The 12,457-nt window shown below is 44.2% G+C and overlaps 1 protein-coding gene across 1 annotated transcript; it reads right to left on the bottom strand.

The window, feature by feature from the left end:
* Positions 1-251: 251 nt before the first annotated feature.
* On the bottom strand, positions 252-9,870 carry FGF16 (fibroblast growth factor 16). Its single transcript, XM_053580478.1, has 3 exons — positions 9,342-9,870; positions 2,418-2,521; positions 252-860 (listed from the first exon to the last, which is right to left on the bottom strand). Exons 1-3 carry the CDS (start codon positions 9,613-9,615, stop codon positions 615-617), a joined length of 624 nt encoding a protein of 207 aa, XP_053436453.1. The 5' UTR covers positions 9,616-9,870; the 3' UTR covers positions 252-614.
* Between the last annotated feature and the right edge of the window lie 2,587 nt (positions 9,871-12,457).

Raw genomic sequence — 12,457 nt, 5'->3', positions numbered from 1 at the left:
CCAGCTCTGGTGTATGTGGCTGGCACCTTAGCTGCTTGAGCTACAGGCACAGAGCCTCCCAAGGATTTTCTTTTTTTTGCAGTTTTTTTTTTGGCCGGGGCTGGGTTTGAACCCACCACCTCCAGCATATGGGGCCGGTGCCCTACTCCTTTGAGCCATAGGCACTAGCACATGGTACTAACATGACAGTGTGACCAAGGATTTTCTTAATGAGACTTTTCCAAAGCTCTGTAAGTAGCATCTATGGAAGATTCCTTGGTCTTTCATTTATACCCATTGTCAAGGTATTTGGGTAGATTGTTTGGCAAGACACCTCTGGGTCTTGGAAGGGGCCCCCATTCTTTGTCATGCCTTCTTAAGGAAAAGAACATGAAAAAAGAAAAAGTATTTACAAGATTCCCTTGATCCCATATCTCCCCCATATCGGTCCCCCAAATAACCCAACCTTGATATACACTTTGAACAAGAGAACAGCTGGGTTGAGATGAACAGTAAGCATTTCTCTGTTATCTAGATTGATAGAATGGAAGGATCAAAACGCTATCAATATAGTGCTTGCAGAGGCAACTATGACCCCAGAGTCCATGGGTCACAGAGGTTACATCAGAGGTCTATTACCTATGGTGGAAGAGGTCCCTGGACACGAAGGGCAACTTCGAAGGTTCTACTGGCCTGGGTAAAAAGTGAGTGAATTTCTGGTATCGTTTAGTCCTGTATCCCTCTCGGGGTGAGCCATCTTTATTCAGGGCCACATAATACTGCCTTTCTGAGTCCGAGTGTTTGTACAAGGTTGAGGCATAGGTGTTGTACCAATTTTCTTCAAACTGTTCCCGGAAAACACATTCACGTGTGAGTTTCTTCTGTGAGGGTGAGAAAACAAAGCAGATCCCATTATAGAACTATTTCTCCCATCCTAACTTGTTGGTGGAGAAACCCTGAAATAGCAATAGCACATTGATGTTAAAAAATTTCAGTCCTACCTCCTCATATTAATGAAGTATCTTTTTCCAAATAGCACAAAAAACTCCTATCTGTATCTCCTTCATTCTCTTTCAAGAGCTACACAAAAAGTGTTTTAAGTGAGATCTTTCTTGAAGGGAGGAAATTGGAGAAGATGGCCTCACCTGGCTCTTTAAGCCCAAGAATTGCTTCTACAGCCTCCCAGTGCCCAGCTGGCACTCACTGAGTTTTCTCCCTACTTAGGGCTAATGACGTTTAAATCCATTGAGATTATAGTCAACCATCTCAACTGATAGGCAAAGGCCTTGGGTCGGTATAAAGCTCCATGAGAGCTGTGATCTCTCCTAATGGAGGATCACAGGTCTGTCATTTGAGAAGCTCAGAAAAGATCTCCTTGGAAAGCTCCTCCAATCTGGCTACTCAAAGCTAGCAGCTCCAGAGTCTCTTGCCTCTGTCCCTTCTCACACTTGATCCAGCTGCCATACTACTTGCTATGGTTGCTGATACCAAGTGCTGGGGACAGGTCTATCTCTTAGGTGTCAGGGAAAAAGTGTTCTGATTTCATGGGGTATGCAGTATGACTCAAAAGCCATAGCCAAGAGTTGGGATCCCCCTAAAGGGTTAAGGTCAGAAAATCACCTACTATTCCTTACCTCTGGGCTAGCTTCTAGAATAGAGAAAATGAGCTGCAGCCAACCCAGTCCTAACTGGGGACTTGAGGCTTTTACCAGACCCTGGAACCTTCATTCTTTACTTGTTTGTTTCATTTGGCCTTTGGGACTGAGCTGAAGCAATCTGGAAATAAGGGACTGTGCTGTTAACTTCAGAATCCTCAATTTGAAAGCCAGATTTTCCACTGACTATTTTTGTACCTGTTAGTCTACTCCTCATCTAGGCATTCATTAAAATTCAGATGTACTCCTTGAGATGGTTAATGCCCCAAACCCTGACCATCTAATTGATAAATAAGCACAATTTACTGTTATCATCCAGACTAGCTGGCTGTCTAATGGAAAAGACAAAAGCAAATGTATCACAGAAAGCTAATGTTTTGATGAGGGCTGAATGAGTGAAGGTGTTATTTAGGGTGATCACATAAGTTTTGAGACACACAAAAATCAAGAAACATAAAATCTGCACAGACAGAAGCAAATACAGCCTTACCAGCAACACTGATAAACCAAGCAAGTTGAAACTTTCACAGGTGAATCAGCAAAGACACTGTTGACTGTATTTCTTGAAAGTGAAATAATGGACCATAACGTAGTTTCAAAACTTTCATGGTGACCTATGTATATAGCAAGACCCTAAGCACCCTAGAAGTAATTAGAAGACTCTAATCCTTTACTGCTGACAAAAGTGCTTTCAAATGCTAGATAAATGTTTTTATGGTTTGCCTTACATTGTCCAAATACTGGTGGTAATAGCCTCCAATGAAAAGAAAACTTTAAACTTACCGACCCATATAGTTCTCCTCGCTCATTCATTCCTAAGTACAGGCCAGAGTCCACTCCCCGGATGCTGATCAGCCCCACAGCCAGGCTGATAAACTCCAGGATTCCTAGGGCAAAAAAGTGAACACCATTCCCATTGCTGACATTCAGTTAGGAGAAAACTGTTCAGATGACATGAGTTACCAGTCATTTGTTCCCAACTGCAGGCTAGCCCTGTGTGCCTTTGGTAAATTGCCTGACAAAACCATCTTATAAAGCAAGAATGTAACTCAGACAGAAAGGGAGCTCAGTCACTCTGGGCTTCAGCTTCTCCTTATGTAAAATGGGAGAACCATCTCTGTCTCTGCTCAATACTCTCAGTTATACTGTGAGGAAGAGACTATGAGAAGGCTTTGGCTACAAAACTGTATAAATACAAGGTGATATTTCTTTCAAATACCAGTCATATCAAGAAATAGGAAGGCAGCTTTCTAAATGCAAGATTGAGGTCAAGTTTCTGTACCTTTACCAAAGTCACTTCCCTCTTCCCTAGAGTTCATAGTTGTTACCTTGCTGGCCTCTAAGCTGAACTTTTATTGCACCCTATCAAGCTCCCATATCCTTAAAGCCACATGAGGCTGTCAACTGCCTGTAGCTGACTCTAACAAAGGCCACACAGGCCACTATGTTTGTTCCCCTGTTTATGGCATGAGGCAAAACTCGGCCTCATGAGATGTTTCTCCTAAAATGTGTTCTCAGTTAGTACAACCCCAAGATGACAAGCCTGTCTTTTTCCCCTTCTCTCTTGAGAATTTTAAGTTATCTATGGTGAAGAGTTGGCAAGTGGTATTGGACTCAACACTGATTCAAAATGTTACAAATTTACTGTGCCAAAACATTTACATTCTACATTTACCAAGTTTTGCAAATACCCCTGTAAGATGCACCACAGGTATGTTAACCATTGTGATAAAAATGTGTCAAATGGTCTATGAAGCGAGTGTATGATGCCCCATGATCATATCAATGTATACAGTTATGATTCAATAAAAAAAATAAAATAAAAAAAGTTACAAATTTAAGATGAAAAGAAATTCAGAAATGTCCTTTTAGCTGACAAGGTTAGAGATGAACATTTGAGAATGTTTTAATTTACCCAACAGCAGCAGGAGGAAAAAGAAGAAAATAAATCAACTATTAAGAGGGTCCAGAGCTAAAATCCTGGTGATCCTGAAGACTATAGTTTGTCCTGAGATAGTAATGTGGACACAGATGTAATATTCAACTAGATTCCTCTTTGATTTTCCTGTCTCTAGCAATGTTTTCAATACACAGAACAAAAATTTGATACAAGATTGTTTGAGACAGCCAAAGGTATGAAATGAGCTCTTATCTGGCTGTCCTTTTTTATCAAAAAAAAAAAAAAAAAGCAATTCTTAAGGGTAATAATATTTTATGTAATCTACATAGGGAATGGAACTAATTTCTTAAAGATAGAAAATTTTAAGAGGTTAATTGTGAAATCATGTTCAAAACTCTACTGAGAGCCAGGTGCCATGGCTCATGCTTGTAATCCTAGCACTCTGGGAGGCCAAGGAAGGTGGATTGCCTGAGCTCACAAGAGTTTGAGATCAGCCTAAGCTAGAGTGAGACCTTATCTTTAAAAAAAAAAAAAAATAGCTGGGCATTGTGGTAGGTGCCTGTAGTTCTAGCTATTTGGAAGGCTGAGGCAAGAGGATTGCTTGAGTCGAAGAGTTTGAGGTTGCTGTGAGCTGTGATGCCATGGGACTATACTGAGGGTGACAAAGTGAGACTCTGTCTCAAGAAAACAAAACAAAAACAAACAATAAAAAACAAACAAACAAACCCCCCCCCAAAACTCTACTGAGAAGTCCTCTGTGGAACCCCAGTAACTTGAGCTATGGGCTGGTTTTCAGGTGCAGCATTTTTGGTGGAAGTACATGTTTCCATAGCCCACCCAGGTCTATTGGAAGGATTTAAAGTTCTGCTGCCATTATGTAGAGCACTCAGGGTTTGGCCTTTGGCCTGTCTTTGAAGTCTTCCAAATTTTATTGTTAGTCTGGTTGTTACTAACTCATATCGTACAAAGAGAAGAGGTGAAAAGACATTGATACGAGATGGTAGGAGGGGAAGGCAAAATACCTAGTGCCAAGCAGGGGTTATCAGACACTGACTTAATGGACCTAAATCTTCTGTTGTACCATATAAGATTCTGCTCTATTTAATATTTTGCTAAATGACATGAAAAGAGGACATAGAAGGACTGCTTACCTTAGTTCCAGGAGACACATAGCTAAGAAGGAGGACACAATTGAGATACAGAGAGATTTCAAGAGAATAAATAAAATATGCTCAATGCTGGTGGTTAACCATATCCCTTAGTTCAGTGGTTCTCAACATTCCTAATGCTGTGACCCTTTAATACAGTTCCTTGTGTTGTGGACCTCCAATCATAAAATTATTTTCATTGCTACTTCATAACTGTAATTTTGCTATTGTTATGAATCATAATGTAAGTATCTGATATGCAGGATGTATTTAGGTGACCCTGGTGAAAGAGTCGTTTGAATCCCAAAGGGGTTGTGACCCACAGGTTGAGAACTGCTGCCTTAGTTCATGGCCTATTATCATAATTGTCTACGCAAGGGCTTTTCAGTTACCTATTTTTTTTTTTATCTCTGTACCCTGTTCCCATTTACTTCTCTACTTTAGGCTGTGTACATTTCCTTGAAAACATGTATTGCTATTTTGTGTTCCTGTGCATTTTAATTATATGTAGGTCTGTGCATTTCTGCAATGGAGAGATGTGGCTTAGCAAAACACACACAACAATAGCTTAAGAGATTTGATAGAACAAGGTAAGCTCAGTACGATGGGTGATTATCAGTATTATTAAAAAGCTTATGTAAAACAGGTAATATAAAATTAAAAATCATTAACAAGCTAGTGTAAAAAAGTAGAAAAAAGAGAAAAAAGCTAGTGTGATTCAAGGCTGTATTGATAGAGATTAGTAACTAGCATAAAGGAGGGGACTGGCTCAATTTGCTCTGTCTTGGTTAGACCACACTGAGATATTGTGTTTAGTTCTACTGTGCTTAGACAGGAATATGATAAAACAAACAATCAAACAAACCAGGAGCATGTTCAAAGAAGACTGGCCAGTATGGCAAATAAACTAAAAAAAAAGTCATGATACAGTTCTGGCTACTAAACTCTGAGGGACACCAACCCACAGGAACCTTCAGTTTCTTGCCTTGTTCAGGCATATTATGCTGGAGCTTCAAGTCTTAGTTCCCTTATTTTCTAAGTATCTCAGGTATCTGACCACCCCAAGCTCATTAAGTACCAAGAGCAGCTTGTGATCTCACCACCCAAAACCCAGTGTAGAACAAATGAAGAAACCAAAGAGGTGTGGCCACTTGAGTCACCACAGTTTTTCTCCAACTTTCTGTTAACCTTGATGCCAAAGGACAGATCATACAGCAAGTCATTTGGGTTGTGTCTAGCAACAGGGGTCTCCAACAGCTGGAATTATCTCTGCCTAGCTGTCATTGGGCATAATTTCCCTTTGCCGACTTTCCTATTTGCTGGATTCAAACTGTGGGAACCCAGTGGCACATGATGATGGAACAGATATTCCTAAACCTTCTCCTGAATCCTAGCCAGCATGAATGGGAAGAGAAAATAATTCATATTTTCCCAGATACAGCTGGATAGGGGTGTTACCAGCATACTGTTGAGGCCAAGTATTAAGTTTGTCCTCAGTACTCTCACTCCTTCAAGGCCCAGGATCTCCCTCTACTCTGCTTCATCTTGACCTGTCCACTCTAGGCTCTGGCCTTTTCTTAACAATTTCCAGACTCTTCTCTTCTTACACCTCCCTCTCTAGGGCTTCAATCACAACTGACCTGTCTTGAGCCTCATGGCTTCAGAACCTAGCTCCATGATTGGCTAATGTATCATTTAAACTTGTTTTACAAGTTTCTCCCTTAGCCATCCTTTCAGACCTTCAGGGCCAAAACAGTGCTGCTTTGGTATCTTGCCTATTATTCAAAAACCAAAGCAGCTGGCTCGGTGCCTGTGGCTCAAGCAGCTAAGGCGCCAGCCACATACACCTGAGCTGGTGGGTTCAAATCCAGCCCGGGCCACCAAACAACAATGATGACTGCAACCAAAAAATAGCCGGCCGTTGTGGCTGGCGCCTATAGTCCCAGCTACTTGGGAGGTGGAGGCAAGAGAATCGCTTGAGCCCAGGAGTTGGAGGTTGCTGTAAACTGTGATGCCACAGCACTCTACCCAGGGTGACAGCTTGAGGCTCTGTCTAAAAAAACAACAACAACAACAAAAACAAAAAAACCTAAGCAGCTGTATAAGTCGCTACATCCCATCTGGTGGGAGGCCTCTCCTTCAGTCTGACTCCCAAGCTCTGCTCTGCCAGTCCACAGGATGTCATCCTAAGGAATGTCAGGATCCTTCATGTAAATGCCAATCCAGCGAGGCAGGATTGAAATACTTCTGGATATTGACTGAAGATGGAGAGGGGGGAGCATATGCTATGCCAACAGGTTATTATTTGGAGTCAGGACTGCTCTTGGGCTCAGCCTGACTTGTTATGAATACATGGATTCCAAGGTAATCCTCAGGGGCCCTGCTCTCCAATTACAACAAATAGCTATTTACTTTACATGGTCTTTGGAGACTACCTCCTCCCCCCAAGCAGAAATCTATAATATTTTATATCTTAAGTCTGGCCTACTTTACCCTGCTGGAATGTTGACTGCTAAAGCACTTATGGAATGCTAAAGTTTCAATTTATTGAATACCCTAGCTGATTAACTCAAATGTGGAGGGAGGAGAAAGTTAGCAAACTCAAATGCCACCTCTTTCTGTGCCAAAAACTAAACTGAGAAGTGTAAGTTTGTTTGAAAGTTGGCAGAGGAGGTTACAAAGAGATAATTTTGACCAGTTGCCTTCTCTTTTACAGGAAATACAGGGAATTACCAAGAAGTCAGAGAAAGAAGAAAGGAAAAATGTGATGCAGATATGGTCTTGAGCAGTGTGAGTATGTATGTTTAAGGCAAAACCCAAAATGAAGCAGGCACTGAAGCAGCAGTGAAAATATCCCTTCCTCCTGCCAGTTTTATGTCCTTTGGTTTCTCCTTAAACTTAACACCCTTAGTAGGCCTGAGAGATGAAAAGAAATCAAGTTGTATCTTTAGAGAGGTAATTAAAGACCACTTACCCAAAGAGCCCATTACTGATTTTATGTTGACCTTGTAGGTTTTGGGGCTCAGTTGAGGCATAGTCAGACAAACACTTGTAGCCACTGGGAGCTGTGTTCATAGTTTCTCCACCTTCACTGTCCCTACCCCACATTTCTCCATTATTTCACGAGTTTTCTTCTATGTATCAGCAATGAGCTACCCAGTATCTTTAGGCCATTTTGGAATGCCTCTGAAGCCAGTGTGAGAGTCCTACTCCTTAGGAAGAGGAACAAAAGGGGACTGCAAAATCACAAAGAATGGAAGGGAAAGGAGCCAAGTTAATATTTCCTCTCCTCTCACCCCACCTTATCACCTTTTGAGGACCTACTACAGATTTATACAGATACCTGTACCCAGATTTATTTTTGTAGTCCTACTACAGATTTATACAGATTCCATTACCCATCTGAACTTACTGTACTCCAGTTCTATTGAGTATATTTTTCCAAGATGACACAGAATTCATTAGGGTTCCTGACTGCTCCCGGTAATGAAGACTAACGCTGGCCCTAAGTTGTTTTCTAGACTTGGCCTTACCTAGGAACTGGCCCCTATGACCTCTTTTTACTGTGCACTCCAGATGCAGCTCTAGCAAGGGATGGAGAATAGGAGGATGAATAGGTTCAGGGGTGGTGGGACAAAGAAGGGGACCATGTCATGCTTAAGGGTAGACAGAGCCTTTTACTGGCTTAGGGGTAGAAGATGTCCTTCTTAGATTACAGAGCTCTGGGGAGGAAGCAGAGGGCTTTGGAGGATTGGGGGTGGGGAGGAAGAAGTGTATCTGTCACAAAACCTGCATGATGGCTCAGTAGAGAATAGGAAATTGAAAATGAAAATGGGAAATTATTAAAGAGTGATCACAGTTTGCTTAGAATTGGAATTACCTCTGTCCAGATCAAGCCTTATATTAATTGTGTAATTAGTTCTGTGTGTGAGACAGGCAGCAATTGGCATAGTGGCAGGCAGGTAGAGACAATCTTGGATGGAGGTTGGACGTTTCCTGTCTCAGGCCTAGGAGACACCTGTTTCTGGGGCTGGAAGTGGGCAAAGAGTCCAGCGGTAGCTCCAGGCAAAAGCTCTCCGAGGACTTCTGCCCTTACATGGTGGACACCCTGAGGTTTTCTAGATTTCCTGATACCTAGGAAGCTCGTGCTGTGCTGCCTGGATTGGCTCCTTCCCTAAGCAGAGAGACCCCTGAGGCAGACAGGTGCTATGGCAGCCAGTCCCCATTGGGCCAAAATCCTGCCCAACATTCTGCTGGCCCTTGCAGGCTCCGGCTCCAGGCAATCAGCTGGTGGTTCAGGCCCACGATAAAGCCACGGTGCCCTGCCTCCTAGGAGAGAGCTCCCAACCCCTCTTTCAGCTCCACCTGCTTTGGTCCAAGACTCAGAGTCCAGTTCTCATAACTAGCCCAGAGGAGAGAGGGTGTAGAGCAGTAAGAAAAGGCCCCATCACAAGGCAACTCCTCTCCTTCCAAGAGCGTCCTATGGTGTTGGGCGCCTTGACGCCGCGCAGCTCATGTCCGCACCATCATGTCCCGCCTCGATGGGCAGGATGGCACCAAGCTGGGAGAGGTCCGCGGGCTCCACTCCGGAGCCACTAACTGTCCCACTCCCCAGTGAGCTGTCTGCCCACTTCCCGCCCCTCCCGCCCGCATCCTCACCAAAGCGGCTGTGGTCGTGGCGGGTGCCGTGCACAGTGCCGTTGGGGAAGATCTCTAGGTGGAAGCCGGTGCGGCAGTAGAGCTGGCGGCGCCGCAGGATTCCCTTCAGGTGGGCGAAGTCTGTGGGCGTGCCACGCTGCAGCTTTCCCTCAATCTGGCCCAGGCGTTCATTCAGGAAACGTGGGGAATTAGCTAAGGGCACGTTCCCCAGACATGAGGAGAAGCCGTGAAGATCCCAGTCCAAGGAGGCAAAGACCCCCCCCACCTCCGCCATGGCAGGGCGACGGTGGTGCAGGCTTTGCAGGGCGCGCGCGGGCCAAGCAGTGGCCACGGGGCTGGAACTGCTTCTCCCCGCGGAGGGCGCCAGCGATTTGGCGGCTCTGGCTCGCTAGCTCATTCGCGCCGCACTCTGCAGAACTGCAGTCGACATCTGTTCGCGTCCAAGGAACTTCTCAGTGGCAGAGAGCGTGGGGCAGTGCGCTTCTGACCTCGCTCTCAGTCAGAGTGCCGCTTCCCCTCAGCATCCGTCTCCCCCGGCCTTTCACAGCTGGTTCGCCAAGCTATCAGACTCAAAAGGCACTTTATATACATACCCACTCCCCTTACTTTGACATATTGGCTATTTAGATACAAGCCACACCTCACTGGCATCCCCTCCGAGGTTGGTGTGTGTGTGTTTTTCCTTCTTGCATCCATTTGGCTCTTTTTGAGGGAGGAGGGGTGGAGGGGGAGAGAATGAGCGAGCTTCACTCCCTTTTTTATTATGAAAAAAAAAAAAAAAAGGCAGGAAAAAGCTACACATTGCAATGAGGCATAACTGCTTTTGGCAGGTTTTTCCGAAACTGCTGATGAAGTAACCGAGCCCAGTGCCGCGAGGCTGTTGGCGCCTACAGCCTCAGGCCTGTTCCATGGGGGTCTGTCTGTCTGCTGCGTGGGACTGTGCCCACCTCCTACTTGTCCTCGGATTGCTAGACTTTGGAAAGTGTTCTGACACCTGGGCGGGGGACGGGGTGTTGTTCCCGCGCTTGTGATTCCCTCTCTTTTCTCAGCTAGTCGGAGGTGGTGGAAGGGATGTCTGACCCAGGACAAGGGCTCCCTAGTTTCTTTGTTCTGCTGCACCCCCAGTCCCACTCCCTACCTGTATAGGTTCTCAAGGGGCTGAGGAAGGGAAAAATCCCAGAGAAAATGCAGTTGCAAAATTTGGGATTGGGGAGTGGTGGTGGTCCCTGCAGACACTAAGGCTGGGGCCTTAAGGGGTCTGGAAGGAGTGGAGAATCCCACGGAGGAAAGAAGGCTTTTATGGGGACGTTACAGCTTAGGAAAAGGAGGGGGGAGCGAAAAATAGAAAGTGATCAAAAATGAAAAATGATCTTCATTGCCTTTCTGGGCGCGCTTTTACAAGGCTCTCTGGAGAACAAGCTCCAGTAGAAGCCATTGGAAGCCTGGTGGGAGGCTTCTCCCCACCTCTTTTCTTGTTGTAAACAGGTGTTTTCTCGCTCTGTCTTGTGCCCTGCTCCGAGATACTCTGTTAGGAAAAGCAGCACTTGGGGCGGGAACCCGCAGCGTAGAGAAGATCTAGGGAGCAAGTGCCAGGTTTGTGCTGCGTCACTGCACCTGTGCCGCGCACCTGAACTCCGGGGCTCCTCTTGGGCCCTGGCACTCAGCGTCTTGCTCACCTATTAAACAGCGTGGTTACTTGCAGTTTTCTTCAGCGGCAGCGGTGCTGGCTGTCTTCCCATGCTCCCTCAGAGAAGCTGAGGAGCCTCGTGCCACTCTCCAACAACCCCTGCCTTTGCAGCCCCTCCTGCTGGTGATCCTGCGTCTTGTGGTGAGTTCGAACCCAAAGTCACCATGAGATAAGAAAACACATTCCCCTCAATTCAGTTACTGCAATTCTAGGTCCTGCCCGGGGCTCCCATGAGCTCACTTCTTGGAACAATATGAATTCTCTGTTTGGAACATCGCGGGTTGGTACTAGTGTACCTTCTTAGCTCAGATGGAATCTGCAAAGCCAAGAGCAGCACATAGTAGGCACACTCAGACATAATCTGATGTGTTGCCAGTAGTAGGAAACATAGATGCAAGTCATCTTCCAATTGTAGGGGACACAGATAATGTAAAATGTAGGGTCCATATTGAAGTAATTATGGATGAAATGACAGGCTGTGTGGGATTTGGTATTAAATAATCCAAAACCTGTGGTGCATCTTACAAGGGTATATGGAAAACTTAGTAAATGTGGAATGTAAATGTCTTAGCACAATAATTAAGAAAATGCCAGGAAGGCTATGTTAACCATTGTGATAAAAATGTGTCAAACGGTCTATGAAACTAGTGTATGATGCCCCATGATCGTATCAATGTACATAGGTATGATTTAATAAAAAAAAAGCCAGAAGGAATGGAGGCATGGGTGCAATATTGTCCTTGTGTTGCTAATTGTTGAAGCTGGGTGATGGATATGTGGGTGTTTATTATATTTTATATATATAATATATATGAAATATATATTAAAATTTCCATAATAACAAGCTTTATGAAATGTGACTGACATAAAACAACAGCAAATAAATAACTTTTCCCTTCTTCCTTCTTCCCTTTGAAGAGCTTGTGAATTTAGTGAGAAGGTGGGGAAAGAGGGACAGAGGCAAGACAATTATATAAATGACTAAAGTATAAGACTGTATAAGGTGAACAGTGTTGTGTGGATTCAGAAAGTAGAGGGAAGACTGATCTGGGGATTTAGATCCTAGTTCTAGACTAAACATGTCCTTCATAATGAATGAATTTTGAAGGAATGATGGGAAGGATTTTTCAAAGTCAGATGGGCCACTTCTAGGAACGGGAAAATAGTAACAAACTGAGTGGCAATTTTAATTGGTAAAGCCCAATACTTGGGGTTTTTAGTGAATGAAAAATGAAATAATGTAGATGAAATTGTTTTGAGAAGCATTGTGATATAAAGGATTTAGATATCTTTATGATGTTATATGTTACACATGGATAATGGCAAAGATCATTTCCTCAATGGCCACTTCAGGGAATTTCTGCATTCTTTGTCCCGCAACATTACCAAAGTCACCAACCACAGTTGGTAGATCAGGAGTCCAGCTTGA

This window comes from Nycticebus coucang, chromosome X (genome assembly GCF_027406575.1).
Source record: "Nycticebus coucang isolate mNycCou1 chromosome X, mNycCou1.pri, whole genome shotgun sequence".
In the NCBI taxonomy this organism is placed as follows: Eukaryota; Metazoa; Chordata; class Mammalia; order Primates; family Lorisidae; genus Nycticebus; species Nycticebus coucang.
The sequence above is the reverse complement of the archived record's forward strand: the minus strand, read 5'-3'. Positions and strand labels throughout refer to the sequence as shown.